Here is a 24,476-nt window from a genome sequence, read left to right as displayed (position 1 = left end):
TTATAGAGCGAGTTGACCTAAATACTAGAAAGGAGGGAGGACTGACTACTCTCTAGCGACTAGATACGCGATCAGTAGAAACCTTTATATATCGAATTTGCGAGCTTCACAAACACCTTTAAGAGAATATACAAATGTTATAAGCTCTCTAAGTAGAGGTAGCAAACCGCTACCGAAGCATTCCTCTAGACTATAAGGTAGGTGATTAGGTATATCTTAGCACTAAGAACATCCGTACGACTCGACTATCTAAGAAGCTAGATAGGAGATATACCGGCCCTTACCAGATTACGGAAGTCATACCGGCTAGACTCTCTTATTAACTGAAACTATTAGACGCTCTAGTAGGACTTGATAACTGCTTCTATACCTCACTACTACAACGAGCCGACTACCCCGATTTCCCACTACTTAAAGGGTAGCATCTAGCGCCGCTACTACCGATAACTATCGAACCTAATACTACCGAGGCTAATGTAGTAGCCGATGTAGTAGTAGTACCTACGTATATATACGAGGTGGAAAAGATCCTTGACATATACACCCGTAAGCGGGTAGGCAAGGTGAAGAAGGGGCATAAGCGTAAAGTAGATACATAGTATAAGGTGAAATGGGCTGGATATCAGAACGAGGAGGATAGTAAGACCTAGTAACCTATAGAGGACATGCTTGAACACGTAGCCGCCGCTATTATAGACTTTTACTATAACCGGCCGGAGTTGTCTACGCCTATAGGCTTCGTAGCTCTATCTAACTAGTCCCTACTAGCTACTAAGGTGCTCGGGCTCAACTCGATCAGGGTTATTCCAAAAGACACCGTTACGAATAAGTCGCCTCGAGCCTTACCTCTAATAGAATCTGCTCTATATATATTCGATACTTAAGTAGAGCCTATAGAGTATATAATAATACCTAACTTTAGTTATAAGGATTATACGCGAGTACTAGCCGAAGATAGACTTAGGTCTAGGGTAAGCTAGCTAACTAGGTAATATATTTCTCGAAGGAAGCCGGTCGAGGATAGTCTTAATAGAGCGAATACAATATTATCGGATAACGATAGGGTACTAGAGAATAATTAGGCGTTCGCGCGATTATAGAGCTCGATAGGTAAGTGGCCTTATAAGGTAGATAACGCTTAGAGGACTAAGGCGTGTTTTAGGAGGGGGGTACTATTACGGGTAGCCCGCGACCCCTTACTATAGCTACGTCGGCCCGGCTAAACCGCGGACCTTCCGTATCGGGTTAGCGCGGCTTAGCTTTACTTTATAACTTCGCCGCGCCTCGCGCTCCTCTTTCGTAGCTTCGTAGAACAATAACTATCTTATTCAGACCCTATAGTACGCGCGCCCTTATAGCTAAGTTTAGCTCTATCTCGACCTCCTCTTTCTTAATCGCCTTAAGTTAGTCGAACACCTTCTTATACTACTTACGGTACTAGTTATTCTCGTCGAGGAGCTTATTTACGATATCCTCTTTATATCCTTAAGTCTACGTCGCCGGGTTTGCGCTATCGTTATCGGGCGGATTAGGAGGTAGGGTAAAGAAGGATAATCTATTAAGCGACGCGCGATAAACGCGTCTATTAGTATCCTCTATACTTACGCCTAGTACGCCGGTACCGGTCTGTCTCGCTATTATTACTATATTAGCTATAATCTACTTTAAGGTACGACTTAGCGAGTACGATACCTAATCTTAGTACTTCCTCGTATACTATCGCGGTTTCTCTATAATCTCCCGAATATAGCTTCTCGTGTCTCTCTATACGTTAGTAATAATCTATTCGAAGTATTATAAGTAGGTATAAGAACGTAGTCGGGTAAGGTATAAGTCGAATAGATGTTCTATCTAGGAGAGGCGCGGAGGGCGCGAGAGTTATATACGGGCGCTAAGCCGCTAGTCGGGTTAGTTAGCGGGCGCGAGGTCTAGGTACGTACCTACGGGTTTAAGTAAATATACGCCGGTACGGTAATACTAAGGAAGGCGTAGACCTACGTACCTTAGTACCCTCTATAGCTAAATTAGGAGGTAACGGGCTAATAGACGCCTAAGAAGCCCGTAGTAGTGGCCTTACCTTATCTCGAAACAAATACCAAACGGCTTTATCTTTACGGACACCTCTCTAGAAGCGCTAGTAGGCGTAAAACACGGCTACTAGTAGCTACTAATACTATAGACGATAACGAAGCTAGGGTAAGTATCTACTATTTACCGATACGGCCCTAGTACTATTATTAATAGGTATTTCTCGGACTCCTATTAGCTAATAGCGTAAGGGCGAGAAACTCCCTATAACTAGTAGTAGCGTACGCGCGCGCGATAAAAGTAGCGTGTCTAATTAGAATGTAAGAAACGCCTCTAACCTACTACTAGTAATAAGACTACTACCTTATTACTATATTATCCGCTACTTTTGTACCTTATATATAGTATACACTTGCCTTAAACAAAAAGGTGTTACTACCCTAAGGTAATAACCTTTAAAAGTATAGAAAGTAAGGCACCCTAGCGCCTTTTTAACTTTCCGATACCGTTACTCCGGTGTTACCTATTAGAGCCCTATTACACCTTATATAGTGCAAGCTCTGTCGTAGACAGCCTAGTATATTACGCTACTAACTAGTATCTTATACTCTCTAGAAGTAGAGCGAGCTCTCTTACTATTTACCGGAGCGAAATAACTTAGTATAGAGTAATTATCGGATAATTCAATAAGTTGAGCGGACGACAATATATGTTTAAGCAAAACGCTCATCGATCTCTGCGCCAAAACAAGACACATTCGAAAGCTCTTATCAAGGCCATTCTAACGATATACAAAGCAGGCCACTGCCCCTAGGACTGAGGGAGTTCTACCTCATTCAATCTGGACAGCTTGAAGCTCTCTTCACCCTGTTTCTTCAGCTCCAAACGCCGCGGAGGTGCCTAGCTACATTAGGCAACTCCTAGGCAATGGCAGCCTAGGCTACGGCACTAACGGCGCCTACGGCCCTATAGGCGAAGCCCCCCTAAGACAACTGGTAGCAACTTATAGAGGACGCAAAAAGTATAGAAACTAACGATTAGCTCCCTTACCGGTCTCTATAGGCAATGATCACTCAGCTACGCACGGCGCTTGTACTGTCGTATCACCGAGGGCAACAAGAAATGAGGACGACGTCCTAGGCGATTAGTAAGGCCACCCGGAATCAACACCCCTATAGCTAGGCATCGGTCGCGGCATCGATACTAGGCCCCCGCCTAACGCACGATGCAGTTACGATCCGCATTGTAGCAAAGGAAGACTAGGCCGAAGTTACGAAGCTATCGAACAAGGAGCTCGCCTAACGAATCAACCAACCAGGGGTGGTCGTAGTGAACCAACAGTCTAACGGCACTCTATAGATCTATACTAGCTCTACTACTGCTAGGAGGCACCTAGAGGCACAGCTACAGTGGGCATCTAAGGTTACGGCATTAGCGAAGGTCTTAACGAAACAATTCACGATCCTAGTCCACGACATGCCTAAGGAGTTTGACCTAACCAACCAGGGTCACCTACGCGCTCTCTAAGAGGACAACCCGGTCACTCTTAACTCTCCAATCCAGAAGGCGACTTGGCTCTATAGGAAATGGCCAGAAGGCAAGAAGGCCTCGGCGCTAATAGTATAGCTATAAGACGCGAAAGCGGCGGATCTAGCGATAGAACAAGGCCTAGTCTGGCAATACAGCCTTAAGATAGTAGAAAAGCACTCCTCATCCTTTCGTGTCCTCTAATGCTTCAAATGCTAACAGTATGGACACCAAACCTACACGTGTACAAACAAGCAGGCCTGCTCGAACTGTATAGGAGACTATATGTCTAGGGACTGTACATCGACTACGAGACGGTGCGCGAACTGTCCGGGGCACCACCTATCGTATAGTGCGGAATGCCTATAGCGGAAACTAGCGAAAAACAAGGCAATCACAAACAGAACCGTCGCCCTAAGATTCTACGGCGACCGTAAGGCTAGCCTATACCGGAACCAACTAGCGGCGGTCGGGCATAAGCGCCCTAGGGCCGAGAACGATGTAAAGGATGCGCAACCTAGGGCGTACGGGAGGCCACGTGCTCTGCTAGCTGCGGCGAGGGAATCTAACCAGGCCCGGCTCCCCTTTAGTACACAGCCGATAGGCGTAGACTAGGACGCATAGGGCAGTAGGACACAGGACGATATAGAGGAAATGATTGTCGATGCCGATAACTAGCCTCGATACGCTTAGCATCATCCAGTATAACGTCAACTATAGCAAGGATATAGTCTAGAACCATTTCCTACACGAGGCGGACCCGCGCGTCCACTACGTCCTTGCAATCTAGGAGCTATAGATTAACCCGCACTATAAGAGACCAACGACCTACAAGTCACCAGGCTACACGACATGCCTACGAGGCGACGGCAGACCCCGCACGTGCTTCTATGTCAGCAAGGACATACTAGAATCCGACTAGGAGGTAGTGTACTACGCAGACGAAGAAGGCGGGGGCGATATTACCTCCCTCTACGTAGGTAGCACCTAGATACACAACCTATACATACAACCGCCAGCCTCGAGGTCTAGCCGCGACCTAGGGGTCTACAGACACCTAGACAGTGCGCTCAAGAGACAAGGGTGCTACATCGTAGTAGGAGACTTCAACATACACTACCCTTCCTAGGAAAGCCTTATGCAGCCGCACCCTATAGCCGACGAAGTACTCGACTTGATAGCGAGCAACGCAATTGCCCTCAATACCCCGAAGAACCTGGGCACCTGGAAGAGAGGGGGACTCCAAGGCACGATCGACCTCTCCTAGATCTCAGATAGCCACTACCACACGGTAACCTACTATGGGATCGAACATGAACTCGAGGCGTCGTCAGACCACATGCTAGTCAGGACCTCTATTACGACATAGATATAACGCACACCAGCGAGAACCCCTAAGCCAAACTAGGGAAAGGCCCACTGGGCCAACATCTAGGCGTACCTCGATGACTCTAAGAGGCTAGTCTAGATCGCGCAGCAGCAATACAACAGTAAAGACGAGATAGACGAAGCAGTCTAGGGGTTGACAGACGAAATAAGAAAAGCGACCTCACTTCACGTTCCGCTTGCCTAACTAACGACATGGTCCAAACTATACTAGACGCCGGAGTGCACTGCGGTAGTAAGAGAAGCAAGGAGAGCCCGCCGGGTATGGACGAGCAGCTATAGCGAGGAGGCCTGGAACGTATATAGGGAGGCATACCAACAGAAGAAAGCCATAATACGAAGGGAGAAAGCAGTCGGCTGGAGGGCCACAGTGGAAGAAATCGCCGGCAAGCTAGAGAGGATGTAGAAGCTAGCGAAATGGGCCCGATAGGACCCTACATAGGGCCCCTCCTTCTCTATCCTAGCGCTACAATCGCCTAGTGGCCCGGTTAGCGACCCCGAGGCCAAGGCGCGTCTACTGGCTAGCAAGTTCTTCCCGCCCCTAGTCGAGGCTGATCTAAGCGACATAAACAGCTCTACTCCCCTAGCCCCTAGCATCGCGGTCCAACAGGAGGTGTCCGAGGGAGAAGTTGCCGCTATGCTAAGGAAGTTACCGGCGAAGAAAGCCCCGGGGCCGGATAGGATCCCAAACGAGCTACTAAAGAAGTGTAGAGATCAACTAGCCCTAGTAGTTGCAGCGATCTTCAACGCCTGCCTACAGACCGGGTACTACCCGATAGCTTTTAAACAATCGACGACAGTGGTCCTACGCAAGCCGCAGAAGGAAGACTATACGCAGGTGAAGTCGTACCGCCCAATTGCGCTCCTTAACACTCTTAGGAAGGCGCTTAAGAAGCTGGTTACAACGAGACTCTCCGAGGCGGTAGAGGAACACTCCCTACTCCCGGACACCCAGATGGGTGCGCGCCTACAGCGATCGACGCTATCCGCGATGGAACTTATCACCTCTTAGGTAAAGGCTATCTGGTATAAGAATAGGGACAAGGTGGCTTCCTTACTTAGCCTAGACATATCGGGAGCCTTCGACTACGTGTCACACCCGCGGCTACTCTACATCCTAAGGTCGAAGGGACTCCCTGAGTGGCTTGTCAACTTCGTACGGTCCTACCTCCAAAACCGTAGTACGTCGATCCTGGTCGGCTAGTACAGAAGCCCATTTCAAGCAGTCCACACTAGAATCCCGTAGGGCTCAACGCTAGCACCTATTCTGTTCCTCTTCTTTATAGCGACGCTGCTCCTAGCCCTAGAATCCCAGAACACCGCTGCGAGCGGCTTCGTAGACGACACAAACATCCTAGCGTGGTCTTCCTCGACTGAGGAGAACTGTAGGCTACTAGAAGAGAAGCACAAGATCTGCGAGGACTAGGCTAGGAGGCACGGGGCTCGGTTTGCCCCAGAAAAGTACAATCTAATACACTCTACGCGCCGGCCACGGTTCCATAATATGCAAGCTTCTATCCAGATATAGGGGCACACGACTAACCCGGCAAATCAGCTCAGGATCCTCGGACTATAGGTGGACCCGGCGCTACGGTAGAGGAAGCACGTATAGGCAATATTACGGAAAGCTGAACAGAATATAGCATCATACCAGAGGCTCACTGCGTCCATATAGGGGGCGGACTTCCGGTAGTCACGACTTCTATATACGGCTATTGTACGGCCAGTCCTTACCTATAGCAGCCAAGTATAGTCCTTAGGCGAGAGGGCCTGCCTATCGAAGGGACTCGTCGCGCCGCTAGCGAAGATCCAAAACCAATGCCTAAGGAAGGTCACCGGGGTATATAAGTCGACACTAACGAGGATGCTTAAGCACGAGACCGCTATACCGCCGATCGACCTATACATCTATAGACTACGGACCTCCTACTTAGGCAAGTCGGCACAGTACCCAGTACAGAAGGTCATCGCCAGTGCAGTCGCAAGGGCCCGCGAATCAGTACTAGCGTATAGGGGCATTCGACCCGGAAACGAGCCGAACTACCGGGCAAGGGACGAACAGCTAGTAACATAATAGGAAGGTAAGAAATCGTTTATAGAACAACTATGGAAAGAGAGGTGGAACAACCAGGTTGTAGGGCATAGTGGACGCCCTTAGCTAGCGGGACAACCTAAGGAATGGTCAGCTACAAAATCCGCGGTCAAGCACCCCCCGAAGCTTATCCACTACCGCCTTACGAGGGCACAGAGTAGCATAGCAACCCAACTGCGAAGCGAACACATCGGCCTCTAGGGGTACCTATTATAGAGAAAGGTTCTAGGATACACGAATACTAGCTGCCCCTACGGCTATCGCTCCTAGAACGTACGGCACGCACTCCTCGTCTGTCCGAGGTGGTCGCTAGGAAGGGGGGAGTGGATGGCAAAGGCGAGGAACCGGACGATTGGGGCACTTCTTAATAACGCTGAGGACCTACGGCGTATTACGAACTGGATACTAGAGAAGGGCTGGCTAGAACAGTACCGCCTAGTAGGAGCAGTGCAGGAAGAGAGGACACGACGCAGCGCGACGAGACCGGCTAGGAGCGGGGGCTAACGGGGTAGTGACATGGACTACGTACGTTCAGAGGGAAAGCTAAACTAGACAAGGAGTAGTCGGGGGCGGGAAGGGTTTTCACCTATTCGGGTTTCCCTTTGTATATAACAATAGATATATACCTGCATAGGCCGGATAGGGTCCTAGAACAGGGGAATGACAAATCTATCTATCTATCTATATGTTTAAGCATACGATAGGACTAAGGCTACCCCTAGATTGAACTTAGGATTTCTAATGTTTACCGGTAGGTGAGATGATTGCACACCTAAGTAAAAGTCCGTGTAACGGGACCATCACCTGAGCCATCTTACCGGCAACAGTCACATAATCTATGCTTTATAATATAGGTAACAATGGCAGCAGTGAAAGTGAGGCATAAGGGAAGGAGTACAAAGCTCACCTCACTTACCTCAGCTCACTTCACTTGAAACAGCTGACTTACCCTTACTGCAGCAGCAGCAACACCGAGGGCCTGACGTCACTGCCATAGGTAGGGGGGGGTGGTTATGACAGGGTGCACGCGATCACATAGGAATCAGCTCATTCACTCCAGCGCACGAGCTAAGGGGGTGTGTCGCGATCCGAGCGTGCACATGGGCAACATCCCATCATCAAAACTTGAGGCCACGTACGCTAAGAATCAGGTGACTGATTAGTCACCTGCAGCCTCTCCAAGAGCAACACTTGTCTATTCTAGATAGACATATGTAATATACAACCTGCTTTTGAAACACCCTATATGAGCCCGTACAATAACTTCCCACACTTCTAACGTGATAGAGTGTAGTTATTTATAGCTCTGCAGCTGCTATGTACATGGCTCAAAATGCATGCTTACCTAGGTATGCGGTTCCGATATTACCCGCTAACAAGCATACCGCTGCCGCTTCAACGTGTCCGTCGATGCTACTATCGCTAGGGTAAGGCATTGCGCTATCTAATACTCCGGCATAAGAAAGCACCTCACAGCGGCCGTTAGACAAGGGTAACCATGGGAGTATATCATCCGCGTACGCCGAAACAGAAGTTAGCTAAGCTCGACGCATCACAACTCTCCTCGAACGTAAGCTTCCAATCTAGGATGTAGCCACCGACTTTACGCGTACGAATACCGGGTATACTCGACGAGACCACTGCGGAGTTTTGCTTTGATAGAGGTTGCGACAAGTATAAGATGCCGTCTTATGCCCTATCCACATCTTATCGTTTGAATTCATTATACATCAACATCAAGCGTACCCATTATCTGTCAATACTCTCAACATGAAAGCATTCACCTCGATCGCAGCGTTCGCAACAATCGTCATGGCAATGCCGAACCCATTCGATCAGGTTAATGTCATAGCTCGAGATAGCATCCAATGCACGGCAAGTGGCAATGTGCCGACGTACCACGATTGCGCAAATTGTTGCGCGAAGAAGGGATGTATCCAGTACTGCGGCCTCCCTAAAATAGTTGGCGACGGTTGCGAGGAAGGATGGTCTCAGGCCATATGCAAATAAGAGGCAGTACATGACCTAGAAGCGGCTGAAGAAAGGAAGGTACGATTCAAGCAGACAACTGCGTCGACGCTTTATGTTCACTGGACTACGAGTAACATTGACTAGTTCTCTACACGATCGTCATAGTCGACTGGAAAAGATGTCTCATTACACGAGTCCGGCGCGTCCTTAGACCAAGACATACGTGTATATTGATATATACTGGTAAAACTGTGCTGGGAGGTGGCGATGCCTGCCTCGTATCTATGCGCCGAAGGCGCTCTTACTGTCTCTGGCCTCACTGTCTCTGGCCGCACTGTCACTGGCCTCACTGTCACTGGCCTCGCTGTTACTAGTCTTACTATTGCTACCTTGCCTATCGCTACCCTTCGTCTACTTGTGGCTACTCTTCGCCTATCGCTACTTTCGGGACCTACTAAATTCGATACTAGCGCTGTGACGGTCGTGTAAAGAGCCACGAGCATCAGGTCTGTTGGGTCGAAGTCGACATCATGGTGGGCCGTAGGCGACCCATTAGAGCTTGTTGGTGAGGGCGAGGATGCTTTCGGAGCCGCTCGCTGCTCGAATATCCTGTATATGCAAGTGTGGTTCATGCGTCCGCATCTTGGTCACGCGTAAGCCGCTATACACAACCAAATCGTTGCACTGGCTGACCGTCTGCATACAGGCTTGGTCTCATCGCACTGTGGCGGCAGTGGGTTTGAATGCGCGATTCACCAGACTTTTGAACATGTTACCTTTACCCATCTTTCTTTGCACGTAGTACAGCCCGAGCGCGACTTGTGATGGAAGCGTGGCCCACCCATTCAGAACGGCAGGCTACAGATCACTGTCGAGATACGATTTGCGATGTGCGAGGGACGAGGACATCGTCGCACATTGTATACTGACCTCTCAGCTGAAGCTGTGGCGCCTGAAGGTACTGTAATTCAGCCCTAGCTTGGAATGCACGCACCTGACAGCTCGCATATCGCTCAATCCTTCGACATCCCCGTTCAGTCGTTTGCCAAGAACGACATCGTTTTGATCAAGGATGAAGAGGACCAGTGCCTGTGATCCTAATGGGGCGTTCTGTGCAGACAGAATTGTGGCCGATATCTCCTGCTCTACGATGGCACGGATAGCATCTTCAACGTCATCAAACTCGACACACGGCGAAAGAAGAGAGTGAGAATCGACCGATCTTGCTCGAGGCCATCAAAGTCATGATGAATGATCGACAGACCAAATGTAATGCTTTTGTATCTTTCGAGTGCGGCCGATAGTCCCTGCTGTCTTGGGAGGTTAGAGATGTACATGTTGAAGACGACTATACATGTCCTTACGCTCGGGAGCAGATCTGTCTCAGCTGTGAGGAAGTTTTCGAACGCTGTTGTTGACATCTGGAAGCAGGTGCTGCAATGTCAGCCAATATTCAGTCTGTCACAAAGTTGTGCGATGTAGTAGTAATTTTCTTCTCGTGATCCTTCCCACAGCGACCAGTGTTGATAGGCAAGACCATGTCGAATGCTGTTCGCTGTACATTGATTTTGGTATCGGCCGTTAAAGGTATGTACATCACAATGGGAACTGTCATCCCTCATGATCTCGCAATTCTACGAGCTCATCGTGCCATTCAAAGTCACATTCTGAATCTGGCACCCTGTCGCATTATACATTCCACCCAACACGCTGTTCAAGAACGACAGCGCGCGTGCTTCTCCGTTGCCCGATTCGGTCGAGTGCGATCCGATAGTATTACGGTCGTACTTGATGGTCGCTCCAATCTGGCAGTATCGATCGACCAGAATATCGGTGTCGTTGACAGGGCTGACCTCATCCATAATGGCCTTATATGCGAAGACCGGCATCTTTGGAACGCCGTGGTAGCCCATGATGCCCTCGCGGTTGATGACGGATCTTGGAATGGGGTCGAAGAGAGTGCCTGCGCCGTTGGAGAAGTACTGCGTGATGTCCTGGCTGGCGAAAGCGACGATTGCCTCGGTCACGGTGTAGTTTGTGGCTTCACGGAAGCCAGTGGCGTTGAATTCACCATCAGTCTTCAGGTTATCGGTCAGGTATTGGTCGAGCTCTGGGTACTGAGATGCCAGGCCAAGAATGCCAGCTGGGATAAGACCGGCTTGAAGACTGCCAGAGACGGCCAACAACACGCTGCTGATGTTGGGAGTGAGGCCGCCTAGCGCTGCACCTGCGAAGTTGAGCTCTGGGGCGTATTGAACTTGGAGCTCAGCTGCCCACTCGCTAGCCAATGCGCCACCTGAGTATCCCCACATGGCATATTTCGCGGAAGTGGTGTTCAGACCGAGACCAGAGGCAAGGACTGCTCGGACGGAGTCAAGAGTTGCGTGGCCTGAGATGGCGCCTGCCGTGAACGATGCCAGTGGTCCCTCGTAGTCTGGAACATTGACGAACCATCCTTGGCCGAGAGCAGTGACGATGTCAGGGTAGGGTCCAGAGTATAGAGCATAAGATGGGCTGGCGTCAAGGTCCGCTGAGTCGTATGCGATCTGGTACGACAACAGCTTGTCGTTGCTGCTGGCATTGGCAGGCACGAAGAGTGTTGTTACAGCCCATGTAGCGTTATACCGGCTATCCGTCGTCCGGTAGAGGATGTTGTAAGCTGCGCTAGAGTTCGACTGCACAGAGGTGAGGTTGCCAGCGGCAGGCCGGATCTTGAGGATCGTGCCCGGAGCTGCAGATTCATAGTTCGCTGGTGCAGAATACCAAGGATCTTGCTGTGGTGCGAGTATCTGAGCAGCTGTTCCATTTGGACCTGTAGATGGCCGACTCATCATTGCTTGACGGTCATGACCAAGGGCTCCCGCCACGAGGGCGCTGAGGATGAGAGTTGCCTTCATCTTGATTGGGTCTGGGCAGTCGTTTGTTTGAAGGAGATGAGTTGGTAAAGGTCACGAGAGAAACAACAAAGAGACCGGGTGAACACCCACCTTTGAAGACACTGCACACTGCCTCGTTACCAAACTATCCGGACGTGCCATCTGCGCCGCCTGTCATCATGCACAAAACATGGTATAACGTCTCGTGAGGTCATTTTGCGAAGAGACCGAGGCCGTGTAGTTCGGATGAGTTGCCACATGTGGTAAGCGGCACGCTCGTGCAATCGCTTCGTAAGCGTCTAGTGGAACGCCCAGATCCTGCCATGACGATGATCACGACTGCTCGATTCTGCGGTGGTGGTGACGTTGCACGTGCGTTGTTGTCGCAGTGGAGGATCGAAACGTTCGCTAGCTGCAGATTCTCTCCTCTCTCGGCGCGAGCTTGCCGACGTGCCGAGCCTTGCTTCGCCAAAGTTCGTATGCCACACGAAGACGAACCTCTTTCCTCTTCCATCTCGTATTCCCCGGTCAACCACGAGAAGGATTTCCTTCCCGCCACTTTGTTGATAAGAAGGATCGTTAAGTCACACGGCTTCTGAAGGACAGTAATGCTGCCCGTCGCTCAGGCAATGGCTGTACATGCGCGCCGTGGAGACTCCATCTGTGCAAGTCAGCGCCATAGGCACGAGTCCGTCGCAAAGCTACGAACGACACGAACGACCTGACTTTCGTGTATCATCGAGGGTACTCCCGATTCCCTCATCGATCGCCGTACGACATAGGAAGAAGGCCTTCTTCTTTTCTATTTCATCTGACTCCTCCCTCATCGACCAAGAGGGAGAATTCTACACTGCTATCCCCAGGATGCGAAGCTGTTCATAGGAATTCAGGAGACGAAACTTGAGCTGCGAGGCGCAACATAAGGCAGAACAACCTCGCCGGATCAATGAACACAACTACACATCTCAAACCGATCCACCAAAGCCACGCGCCGATCGATATTGCCCACTCACACGCACACCCATCACAAACAACCCACATACCATCCCACCCCACCCCATCCCACCCCTCAAGCCCCCCCCATCTCCTCAGCCCTCTCCCTCATCTTCCTCATCGCCTCATTCCACGCCTTCGACGCAGCAATACCCGCCCCCAAAATCCGCAAAGCATACCCCCTTGCCTCCGCTTCACTGCGCATGTTAATCTCCTGGGGTGTCTGCACATCATAAGATCCCATAGCCGTGCGCAACCGCTCGATAGGGACACCCTTCTCTTGTGCGACTTCATACACATGCGCGAGCTGCCCCAGAGCCCTCTCGAAATCTTGCGTTACACAGCCGGCAGCTGGCATTGCGAGGTCGTCGGGGATGTCGGATTCGGAGGCGGAGGCTTCGGATGGGTACCACATTGAGATGTAGAGTTTTGTTGCGAGGGCTTTCCAACGCGGGTCGGTGATGGCGTGGTAGTTGGAGGAGGCGGTGTTGGGTGGGTTTGACGGAGTTGCTGCCATTGTGGTTTGTTGGGAAGGTGAGTGTGGAGATTTCCTCTGCGGGAAGCGGTTATGTGCGATGATGATATGTGTCCCAGGCGTGTTTGCTGAGGGCATTGAGTCTTCGTATGGATCACTTTCATGAGACCTTTCTGTCTACCAGCAGCTTGGAAGAAGCGAACAGTCTGAGCACACAGGTTGAATCTGCAACGAACATTCTGCGATGAGCCTGGACTTTGATTTTCAAGTGTGATCATTCGAATCATCTATACCCTCTCTCTACGATTCTAGTTGAACACAACAGTCTTCGTTCCATTCAGAAACAACCTCTTCTCCGACCACCACTTGACCGCCGCAGCCAGAGTCTGCGTCTCCACATTTGACCCTTCCTCCACCAACTCCTTCGGCTGCATGCTGTGGTCAACTCTAGTGATACGCTGCTCGATTATCGGACCCTCATCCAAATCCGCCGTAACGAAATGTGCCGTCGCGCCCATAATCTTCACACCTCGGTCATACGCCTGGTGGTACGGCTTGGCACCCTTGAAAGAAGGCAAGAAGGAGTGGTGGATATTGATGATCTTGCCACTCATCGCTTCGCAGAGAGTTGGGGAGAGGACTTGCATGTACCGTGCAAGGACAATGAGGTCGACCTTGTTCTCTTTGACCAACTCCAGAATGCGGCCTTCCTGCTCGGCTTTGGTGTCCTTCGTGACTGGCAAGTGGTGGAACGGGACATCGTAGCTCTTGGCCAGGGATTCAAATTCAGGGTGGTTGGATACGATCAATGGCACCTCGATGTTGAGCTGGTTGGTCTTTTGTCGGAAGAGCAGGTCGTTGAGGCAGTGTCCGATTTTGGAGCACATGATGAGCACGCGTGGTTTTTGAGATGTTGGCACGATGTCGTAGTCCATGTTCAGGTCATCTTTGAGCTCGGCGAAAGGCTGCGCCAAGTGTTCTGTCGAATCCGCATGCCCGAAATGTACTCGCATGAAGAACTTGTTCAGATCAGGGTCGGAGAATTGCTGCAGGTCCAGGATGTTGAGATTGTGCTTTGCCAGCAGTCCAGTGACCGTGTGGATGATTCCTGGCTTGTCTGGGCATGACAGCGTGAGAATGTGGTCCTTGGACATTTTGATGGGTGTGGATCTGGACTTTGTGGCGAAGCTCGCTCGATGGAATGCTCGGCCGGCGACGGGTGCAGTGAATCTCGAGCTTGTGTTGAATGCCGATGTTCGAGAGAAGCAGCGCAGGGCAGCCATCAATTGCTGCCAGGAGCTGGAGTGCTGAATGTCCACGTATGGCATGATTCATAATTGAGGGCAAAATCGGGTAAGAGCGTGCACGGAGTCTGGGACGAGCCGAAACCGGCGGAGCAGGGGATGGACATGACGGGGAAGACGTTAGAACTTAGCTGTGCTTCACTCCTGCGCATTTGTAGCAGCCAGAGCGCAATGATAGTGTCTATACCATTCCATTCACCTGTCAGCGGAGGAGGAAGCTGCTGCACGCATGTGTTGGCCGAGACAAGACTGGGAGATGCAGGTGCGGCCAGCGCTGCCGATCACTCTTTTTGAGGCTAGCGTAATATGCATGGCCTGAACATCTCAATCCATCGGAATGACGCGGCACCTCGATTCTTCTTTCTGTTGACATGGCCGCCATGGCACAAACAAACACCACCCACGCCCAGACATTCGTGAATGGCAGAGGCAGAGCATAGCTTTCGAGCTCCGCGCTATGACAACGAAGACGTGAGCCCGACATCAGAGCGAGAGCTCCGGGGATGGTACAGCACTGGCCTGGCAGCTGAGATTTATGCTGTCTGCGGAGTTGGTAAGCAGGTGGAACACAAGGTAATGAACAAGCACTTACGCTCTGTAGGCTCCTTCGCCCCCGTGACGCTCGAGCAGTTCGCACGCGAAGCTGGTGTACTCCGCAGCGATGGCGTCTCATCCTGCATCAAGCCCAAGGCAGGAAACGCCGCACGAAGACTTGCCGAAACTGTCGCTCGCGCCGCAGAGTCCAGCAACGATGACCTGAGCAACCAATGCGTGATCTGGCCATTCGGACGCCCTATCGCAACTCAGAGCTTCGCCATGTACACGTTCAGCATGGCCGTGTTCGTCCAGGCGCTGGTCTTGATCTCGTTCAGTCCAGTGGCCGACTATGGCACTTACAGGAAGCGTCTCATGATGGGCTTCGCCTTCACTGGAGCCTTTCTGACCATGTCGATGGTCTTTGTGTGGCCGAAGGTTTACCTCTTGGGGTCACTGTTCACTATCATTGGCGTGGTCTGCCTCGGCTCGACGTTCGTGTTGCTTAACTCGTTCTTGCCGCTGCTTGCTGCGAATCATCCGACAGTATCGCATGCTCAGACCAAAAGTCAGGCAGCATGCGGTCAGGCTGACAAGACTTCGCCGGAGCTCAAGCTGTCGACCCAGATCTCGTCCAAAGGCGTGGGCTTGGGGTATGCAGCGGCGGTCTCGGTACAGATTCTGTGCATCATTCTGCTCGTCTTGCTGAAGAAAGCAAACTTTGCATCTGAGTCCACGCCGTTGCGCTGTGTGCTGTTGCTAGTCGGAGTATGCTGGTCTCTGCTCACATTGCCAGGATCTCTCTGGCTACGCGATCGTCCCGGGCCGTCACTGAGAGTGGTGCAACCTTGGAAGTCGAAGCTGCCAGCTGTGGTGCAATACCTCGTCTTTGCCTGGGGCTCAGTCTGGAAGACTGTCAAGACTGCCGCGAAGCTGCGCCAAGTTTGGGTGTTCTTGATTGCGTGGTTCCTCCTATCGGATGCCATCGCCACCGTGTCCGGTACAGCGATCATGTTCGCACGGACCGAACTAGAAATGAGCACGACCGCTATTGCTCTGCTTTCCATAACAGCCACGCTTTCCGGTATTGCTGGCGCTTTTACCTGGCCACACATCTTGAGAAGGCTGAAACTGCAGACGAAGCATACCATCATCGGCTGCATGATCATTATGGAAATCATTCCGCTGTACGGTCTGCTGGGGTTCGTACCATTCATCAAATCCTGGGGCGTGCTGGGCCTCCAGCAAGCGTGGGAAATCTACCCTCTCGGCTTCGTGCACGGCTTCGTAATGGGTGGCCTCTCGAGCTATTGCCGCTCTTTCTATGGCGAGATCATTCCGCCTGGAAGTGAAGCTGCATTTTATGCTTTGTATGCCATCACGGACAAGGGCAGCTCTGCGGTAGGACCTGCCATTGTCGGTGCGATGGTGGATGCTGTCGGAACCATCAGACCTGCTTTTGGCTTTCTGGCTATACTGATCGCGTTGCCAATGCCGCTGGTGTACCTGGTCGACGTCCAGAAAGGCAGGGCAGAGGCCGTGGCTATGTCGAAGCACATCGCACATGCCACAGGCGGCATCACGATGCAGGACTACGACGATGAACGTGAGACGGATGCCGGTGAAGGACTTTTACGACAGCAGCCTGACGATGAAGATGAAGCACAGCGATAGAGCAATTTCAAACTGAATACATATAGACTTTCCGGCATCTGCATTTGTATTCGGTCAATGCACAACAGCCACATGTGGTTGACATGTGCAACTTAACAAACTCGTACAGCTCGCATCATCACGATGCAGTGCAGGAACCCTCACGCGGCTCTTCCAAGCCAAACTCTGTTCAGGCACTTGCTGGCAAAACGGCCTAGCTGTTGGGTACCTGTCTGAGCGAGTACCAATGATGCAACGCACGCCTGCAGATCACCTCGGCGTAGAGTTGCCTTGCATGAATACAAGAACAAAGAAAGTCCAAGTAGCACAGCAACAACCTTACGACCATATCAAGACCAGTACAACACCTGCACCTCAACTCATCAAACATGCGCGTCTTCAACCTCCTCTTCCTGGCTCCACTGGCCATAGCAGCCACGACCCCAAATCTCATCAAACGCGACGCCCAAGCCGTCTTCGACGACATAACGGGCATCGACACCACAGTCCGCGCCCTCACCGCCGCAGTCACCGCCTACACCGGCGGAATCCAAGAAGCTTCCCCCGTCTTCAACGCCTCTCTCGCCGTCCACGCCATCAACCGCCAAGGCTTCGCCGACGCAAACGCCTCGCCCCGTTTCACCTCTGCAGAAAGCAAGAGAATCGTCGACCACGTGGACGATTCAGTTGGAGTGTCTATTCCGGAGGGGATCGAAGTGATCAAGGCGAAGAAACCGCTGTTTGATCAGGCGGAGTTGACGAGTTTGGTCAAGGCTACTATTGATCTTTTGAAATATGATCATGAGACGTTTTCGCTGGCGGTGGGAGCGAAGTTGAGTTTGGATCAGGTTGCGGCGGGCGCGCTGGCAGCGGGCAAGATTGATGCGGTGTTGCAGGGCGCGAGTTTGTTTTATGCGCTTTAAGGTGCGGTGTGAGAACGGTGTCTTTGGAAGAGGGCATAGGTGCATGTACGTATGCGCGACGCTCTATGCGAAATCTCGAGCTGTGGGCAGTCCAGTCATACCCCAGTGGCCGCCATGTTCCTCGCAGATGAAGAGGGCTGCAGCCAGTGTTCGCAACCATCAATCTTTGCATCTCGGGCTTACGAAGAGCTCTGCAGCGGTCTTTTCGCGGCCAAGCAGACATTATGGCCTTTCGATCAAATTTCGTGTTCACCCGACGCCTGTCATCGGCCAGACAAATGAATCGTTAGTGCAATGCAGAACAGACGCTATGGCTTGGAGCTCTCTCTCTCTTCAGAAAATGCAAAATTTCCACATGCGGCAGCTCGTAGGATGATCACCGAGCTCGGCTCTTACCTGGAGGCCTCCATGTGCCCTGCACGCTGGTTTGAGATCGATATATGGCAGCAAGCGCAGCCCATATATAGTTGACTAGTACCAGTATCGTTCCCTGAGGTAGAGGTTCGCATGGCGTCCAGCAACGATCAGGTAGCGCCGAACTGACTGTTTACAGCCAGTTCGATAAATTGTTCTCGAAGAGGACAGTCGCTGAGCATGCTACTCATTTAATACCATACCTGAAGCCAGACAGCAGAATCCTGGACTTTGGATGTGGGGCTGGGACAATCACGCTGGACTTTGCGAAGAGATGTCCTGAAGGTGAAGTAATGGGTGTGAATGTCAATCATGGTGAGTCTCTCCAGCCAAGCTTCTGAACACGGGACCACTCACCACGATTCTAGAGTACATCGCGAGTGCCACAAAAGCCGCCAAACAAGCCGGCCTCACAAACGTCTCCTTCCACATCGGCGAAATATCTGCCCTCGCCACCATGCCCGCAAACTCCTCCGACATCGCACACGCCTACCAAGTCCTGCTCCACCTAATAACCCCCCTCTCAGCCCTCAAAGAGCTGCACCGCCTCCTTAGACCAGGCGGGTTCCTTGCAATCCGCGACACAGCCGACGCTTTCCACGTCGCCGAGCGCCCCACCATGACAGTCTACCGCGAGACCACCGTCAAGCTGAACCCACAGCTCCTGCAAGCTAGACGGACCACCCAGGTCTGGGTCCATGAGGCAGGCTTTCCGTTGGATAGAATTCAGGCCGGTTGTGCTGGATGGGGGTTCTCGGGGCGTGAGGGGAGGAGGATGTGGGCTGGGGGCATGGTGGAGAGTGCGAGGAGGTATGGGCCGATGATGGGGTTTGAGGATGAGACGTTTTTTGATCTGTCGGAGAGGAAGTTTGGGGAGTGGGCGGAGGATGAGAGGGCGAGGTATATGGCTATGGATGGGTGGGTCGTTGCTGAGAAGTAAGTGGCGAAAAGTGATGTGGTGACTTTGATCTGTTGCTGTCCAAGTGGACCTCAAGCTGCTGTACTCTGCTCACTACTTCGTCATCTGTAGTTTCTGCTCCAGAAACAGACCAGCTTCAGCCTGTGCAGACCGCATTTGGGTCCGTTTGAATCTCTCGGATCAAATTCCAGTCCGGCAGCCCGTCCAAGTCCGGATCCAAATATCCTGAAGGCGACCACTTCCTCGCAGCAATGAAAAGCGATCGTCCATTGATTCTAGAATCACTAAGAATCCTCAGAAGACACCGACCAGCGTCCTCCACCTCCGCAAATTCCACTCCCGAGTCTTGGACGTGCTGGAAAGCTGCTCGGACAGAATCTTGGCCCTCACATACCATGGGGATATCATGTTGATCCGACTGCCATAGAAGTGCGTAGTCCTTCGCATGGAGTGTATGATCCCCCGCATCGTCCATTTGGTGCTCGAGTACTGTGGACCTCGTGGGACGTCGAGGTGGGAGGCGCCAGAGCCGATCAAGACCAGGCAGGTATCTTCCTGCGAAGACGGCACTTCTGTGCCGTTCTGCTTGATGAAGTAATGCATTGCAAGCTTCGTGGTGTAGAGAGCTCCTTTTAGGTTGATGTCGACAATGCTCAGGTTTGGCTCTTTCAGGCCATCGCTGTCGGATTGAAAGACTTCATGTTTTCGTGCTACACCTGCGTTTGCTACGACGTAGTGGATCTTGCCTGTTGGGGAGGAAGCGGCCGCCTTTTGGAACAGTTGGAGTTGGTCTTGCCATTTGGTGACATCGCATTGGACGAATTTTGTTCTGGAGTGCGTCAGTCGCTGGATTGTGGAAGGTGTGTTGGGAGATTCCTACCCTTTCAGCTCAGCGGCCAGCTTTTGACCCTCAGCTCCATCGACGTCTCCGAAGCACACGTGTACACTAAGTTGATCTTTGTCAGTTCACGGTCCCCTCGGGTACTCATCAACTCACTTGGGAACTCACTTCGCAGCTACCAGTGCTCTGACATAGGCCTGACCCAATCCGCTTGCGCCTTTTTGACAATCAGATTGTCTTTGAGAACTGGCAGTCTGTTCGCGCAAACTGACCTCCTGTAACAACAGCAGTCTTTTGGGCAAGACGAGCTGCATCTACTGGCTTGGAACAATCCACAGGTTAGGAAGTCTCGAAATTTGCCATGTTGTCCGGCTTGTTCGAATCCGGAGGAATCTGTGACCAGCTCTCTGGCTATTATAAGTGTCCTGACTACATCACCGTCATACACCTTCGACATCATGTCTTCATTCGGTCCAAATCCCAACGATGACAACAAATCAAGGGCCGCGCATGGGCGGCATCTTGTTACGAAGCCATTGATGGAGGACGGTGCCGTGCGGCCGATGATCCAGAACTGCCTCTTCTTGCGTTGTCGTCGCTCAGCCCTATCGAAGCTGAAACATGATGATGTACGGGTTGTCAGGGCATCTCGATGGACCTGGAAGGAGATGATGGGTACTCGGACTTTCTGATTTTCCGTACCCGATGGCCTTGCGTTTTCCGAGCAAGCGCGGTCTCCCCCCGCCCTCAATCCTTCTTTACTCATCCACCTGCAGCTGCACAAGCATCAGGATCAACCCTAGTCATGAGGCATCTGGCAGTTAAACTCGGGTCTCGGCCAGCACCTCGCGCTCGTTGCGAGGTCTTGTGCTCTTATCTATACCCTCTCCATGCTCTTCTTCGTGTTATCTACTCACCTCGTCCACTATGAGCGACCACAAAGACAACTCCTGGCAAGCAAAAGCCGCCGCAAAGAGAGCAGCCGAGCTCGCAAAGATCCCTCACGCCTGGCGACTCTCTGCCCAATACCTCAAGAGCGACGAGACATCCAGCGACAACGTCCTCGACATTCCCGCCAAATGCGGCATCCTGACCCCGGAAGAGCTTCAGATCACGCAGAACTTCGATGCCGTCTCTCTGGCCAAAGTCGTCTCCAATGGCCCACTCAGATCTGAAGACGTAGCAATTGCGTTCTGCAAGAGAGCATCGATAGCTCAACAGCTTCTGAACTGCCTCACCGAGACGCTCTTCGACGATGCTATTGCACGTGGGAAGTGGCTGGATCAGTATCTCGTCGATCATGGCAGACCAGTGGGTCCATTGCATGGAGTGCCCGTCAGTATCAAGGACTGCTTTCACTATACTGGCGTTCAGTCTACGCTTGGTTTCGTATCGTACTTGGATCAGCCAAAGCCTGCGACGAATTCGTATTTGGTCGACGTCTTGCTCGAGCTCGGAGCCATCTTGTATTGCAAGACAAACATACCCTTGACCATGATGACAGCAGATTCCCACAACAACGTCTTCGGCCGGACCCTCAATCCCCATCGTCTGAACTTGGGGGCCGGCGGTAGCAGTGGTGGCGAGGGTGCTTTAGTAGCCATTCGTGGATCTGTCATTGGTATTGGCACAGACATGGTGGCAGTGTCCGTATTCCAGCGCTTTGCAATGGGACTTACGGGTTCAAGCCAACGCCGGGTCGCATACCACTGGGAAATGGAGCCTGGTGCTCGCGACGAGGCTCACCTGGCTTCCCAGCATGTGCGGGACCATTGGCCAACTCATTCGAAGACCTTGAGTTGTTGACACGTTCGGTGATCGATGCGAAGCCGTGGAACAAAGATTCTTCGGCGATTGCGTATCCTTGGAGAGCGGATGCTGCGAGCACCCAGCCAACGAAGCTACGGGTCGGGTACTTTGTAGAAGACGCCGAGTTTCCAATCCATCCACCTGTGCGGCGAGCACTCGAAGCTACCGCAAAGGCATTAGCAGCAGCCGGTCACGAAATCATCCCGCTGAACAACATCCCCTCACTCAGAGAAGCCGGCGAAATCGCTACCGACTACTGGTCACTCGATAACACGAAAGTATGGCTACAGAACATTCAAGCTGGTAGCGAGCCTATCATCCCTTCTCTGCAACGACATGTGTGGACAATCGCGAAGGAGAAGGAAGGAGGTTACACTCTGGACGATGTCTTCGACATCAACACTGCCGCCGGCGCCTACAAGGACCAATGGCATGCGCTGTGGTCAGCAAATAAGCTTGACGTTATCTTGTGCCCCGGCGCACAGACTACGGCTGTGCCGCATGATACGTATGGTATGCCGTGGTATACAGTAGTGTGGAACTTACTGCAGGTATGTGACAGGATACTATGTTTGTCACATATCTACTGACACGAGACAGTAGCCGGGTGTCATCATCCCAGCTGGCAAGGCGGATAAGGCTATTGACAAGGACGATCTGGCAGTGGAAGATCCGAACCGACCATGTGAGTTGACTTATTGTGCCTTATCTTAAATCATCCGACCTGACACATCGCAGATCGAGCGGAAGACGTGCATGGTGCACCAACATCCATCCAGCTAGTGACCCGCCCATTCGAGGACGAGGAGCTCATCTCAGCTGCGCGAGTGATTGATCAATGTCTCAAGATTGCCGATCGCAGGGTATCGCCCTTATGAAGTCCTGTCGAGCGGTCGTGAACGTAGCACCGCCGTTGCGTGGTCACGGAGTCATAACAAGCAGTAATAGCCAGTCTTCCTCTCAATAATAATCGGCTGTCAGCACAGCGTCAGCTCACGATACCGCTGCCTATCGTATTGTGTGAGCAACTACTAGACCTGGGTCGGATCGCCATTCAATCTCGTGTTGACCATCTTCAAACTGGGTGGATAGCATCGACTCACATGTTCGACGCCTCTACTTGATGTCAAGCTGATCGTCTCGGTTTGGCATCATCCTGAGGCTGGTTCGTAGTTCTGTCGCTCTTCTCCGATCGTCCACGCGAGGCACGCCTTCGAGTCCAGGTTAACGCGCTCCAGTAACTTCAAGGGGATCTGGTTCTCGAGTTTGTGAGGCAGTCTTGCTCGATATTGTGGTAGATGGTGCGACGTCGATGGCACTCATGCCAGTCTGCCCTGCTCAGTGCCACATATATCCACTTACGAGCTTATGCCTTGCGGAGCCTGAGGATTATTTTGTCTTGGGAGTCTGGTGATAACTACGCCAAAAGAGAAGATATTTGCGCTTGTGATACTTCCGCGACTTGGAACGAAGCCCACCGGGCCCAGGTTGAGGGCGCGGATCTCGGCTGCCTTCATGAAGTGCTGGAGGGTGTCGAATAGTGGCTTGCTGTTTCTCTGCTCCACCGAGTTCCTGAGGTTCGACGGCTTGCTAGTGCGGCAACTGTAGGTCCCACTGGCGAGAATGACGAATTTGGTACGCAGGACCTTCTGCCATGCGGTGCGACGTGGGTGTGCACGGCCGGCCCAGATGTTCTCGACGTTCAAGGCGTTGTTTGCCGGGGGGGGGGGGAGGGGAGGCAAGCTGGCAACTCGTGATGGACGCCTTGTTGAAGTAGTCAACGAGAAGAGTCAGTGACTGGCGGATCTGGGCCGTGACAACTACTTGCATGCCATGTGACGAAAGGACGATAGCATCGCGACCTTCTGAACATCACATCGAACGCGCGCAGGTCCATGTCTCGAAGGTCGAGGTCAGCTGATCGTGCAGATGTCCCAGTTGACGGGCGGATCTGCAGACGATATCGATTCTGCCCAACTCCTAGGACCTCACCATCTGATCTGCTAACCAGAACTAGCCCAGTGGTGTTGAGTGTTCATCAGCTCCAGTCCTCTTTGATCGTGCCGGCTCTGCCATGTTTGCCAACGGCCAAGTGTTTGGGCGTGTATTGTCAAAAGCCACCAGTCTGCTCGTTATACGCTCATTGTCCGACTTATCTCGTGTCTCACAACATGTCACAGCTTGTCATATCCATGAGTTCGGCAGCTGTGGCCATTCTTTGAGCCGAGGTTGCGCGTCAAAACTTAGTGGAACGTTCATGGCACATCAATTGAATGGCCGATGCGATGGCGTGCTCGTCGCAGGTGGTCAGTGAGCTGCCACCAGGCCTGGGGACAATTGCAATGCATGTGAACGCGTTGCTGAGACGTGTGACATGTTGCTACCATGTGTTTGCAGCTGCGGAGCTATTTGTATGGCACGGGATGATGATGCTTTCGAGCTGCAGGAACGAAGCAACCCTGCATCCAAAAGTCGACGATCGTGGGGCAAGCATAGGTGTCTTCTTCAGATTGGTAACAACACGATCATTCATCAACACTTTCTCTCTTATTCTTCCACCAGATTCCTACGCGCCTGGTTGATGCTACGTGTCGTGAGCATCACACCCCACTAATCCTCGAGTCCGAAAAGTCGCCGTCGCCACGAGACATGATAAGAGCAACCTTCCAGCCACTTTAGATCGAGTCTACCAAGAGGAGGTACCACATTGTGTTGCAGAAAGAGGTCGCAT

At 51.9% G+C, this 24,476-nt stretch overlaps 9 protein-coding genes across 9 annotated transcripts; 5 read left to right on the top strand and 4 right to left on the bottom strand.

Moving 5' to 3' along the window:
* Positions 1-8,803: 8,803 nt before the first annotated feature.
* CLAFUR5_14681 (Ecp25) lies at positions 8,804-9,043 on the top strand (the record flags this gene model as incomplete). The annotated part of the gene is made up of 1 exon (XM_047913829.1): positions 8,804-9,043. The coding sequence occupies one exon, from the start codon at positions 8,804-8,806 to the stop codon at positions 9,041-9,043; it is 240 nt and encodes a 79-aa protein (XP_047767500.1).
* A 1,595-nt stretch (positions 9,044-10,638) lies between these two features.
* CLAFUR5_12515 (Trichothecene C-3 esterase) lies at positions 10,639-11,901 on the bottom strand (the record flags this gene model as incomplete). Its single annotated transcript, XM_047911663.1, has 1 exon — positions 10,639-11,901. One exon carries the CDS (start codon positions 11,899-11,901, stop codon positions 10,639-10,641), a length of 1,263 nt encoding a protein of 420 aa, XP_047767064.1.
* Positions 11,902-12,949: 1,048 nt separating this feature from the next.
* CLAFUR5_12514 (uncharacterized protein) lies at positions 12,950-13,390 on the bottom strand (the record flags this gene model as incomplete). The annotated part of the gene is made up of 1 exon (XM_047911662.1): positions 12,950-13,390. The coding sequence occupies one exon, from the start codon at positions 13,388-13,390 to the stop codon at positions 12,950-12,952; it is 441 nt and encodes a 146-aa protein (XP_047767065.1).
* Positions 13,391-13,656: 266 nt separating this feature from the next.
* Positions 13,657-14,631, bottom strand: CLAFUR5_12513 (Formyltetrahydrofolate deformylase; the record flags this gene model as incomplete). The annotated part of the gene is made up of 1 exon (XM_047911661.1): positions 13,657-14,631. One exon carries the CDS (start codon positions 14,629-14,631, stop codon positions 13,657-13,659), a length of 975 nt encoding a protein of 324 aa, XP_047767007.1.
* Positions 14,632-15,072: 441 nt separating this feature from the next.
* Positions 15,073-16,860, top strand: CLAFUR5_12512 (Autophagy-related protein 22; the record flags this gene model as incomplete). Its single annotated transcript, XM_047911660.1, has 2 exons — positions 15,073-15,205; positions 15,254-16,860. 2 exons carry the CDS (start codon positions 15,073-15,075, stop codon positions 16,858-16,860), a joined length of 1,740 nt encoding a protein of 579 aa, XP_047767008.1.
* A 368-nt stretch (positions 16,861-17,228) lies between these two features.
* Positions 17,229-17,762, top strand: CLAFUR5_12511 (uncharacterized protein; the record flags this gene model as incomplete). Its single annotated transcript, XM_047911659.1, has 1 exon — positions 17,229-17,762. The coding sequence occupies one exon, from the start codon at positions 17,229-17,231 to the stop codon at positions 17,760-17,762; it is 534 nt and encodes a 177-aa protein (XP_047767066.1).
* A 707-nt stretch (positions 17,763-18,469) lies between these two features.
* Positions 18,470-19,116, top strand: CLAFUR5_12510 (uncharacterized protein; the record flags this gene model as incomplete). Its single annotated transcript, XM_047911658.1, has 2 exons — positions 18,470-18,491; positions 18,545-19,116. 2 exons carry the CDS (start codon positions 18,470-18,472, stop codon positions 19,114-19,116), a joined length of 594 nt encoding a protein of 197 aa, XP_047767067.1.
* A 273-nt stretch (positions 19,117-19,389) lies between these two features.
* On the bottom strand, positions 19,390-20,250 carry CLAFUR5_12509 (5'-hydroxyaverantin dehydrogenase; the record flags this gene model as incomplete). Its single annotated transcript, XM_047911657.1, has 3 exons — positions 19,390-19,924; positions 19,976-20,041; positions 20,105-20,250. The coding sequence occupies 3 exons, from the start codon at positions 20,248-20,250 to the stop codon at positions 19,390-19,392; spliced, it is 747 nt and encodes a 248-aa protein (XP_047767559.1).
* A 613-nt stretch (positions 20,251-20,863) lies between these two features.
* On the top strand, positions 20,864-22,623 carry CLAFUR5_12508 (Acetamidase; the record flags this gene model as incomplete). The annotated part of the gene is made up of 4 exons (XM_047911656.1): positions 20,864-21,662; positions 21,695-22,296; positions 22,349-22,430; positions 22,484-22,623. The coding sequence occupies 4 exons, from the start codon at positions 20,864-20,866 to the stop codon at positions 22,621-22,623; spliced, it is 1,623 nt and encodes a 540-aa protein (XP_047767423.1).
* Positions 22,624-24,476: the final 1,853 nt, after the last annotated feature.

The sequence above is a fragment of the Fulvia fulva genome, chromosome 10, assembly GCF_020509005.1.
Source record: "Fulvia fulva chromosome 10, complete sequence".
Classification (NCBI taxonomy): Eukaryota; Fungi; Ascomycota; class Dothideomycetes; order Mycosphaerellales; family Mycosphaerellaceae; genus Fulvia; species Fulvia fulva.
This window is presented reverse-complemented; position numbering and strand designations above follow the sequence as displayed.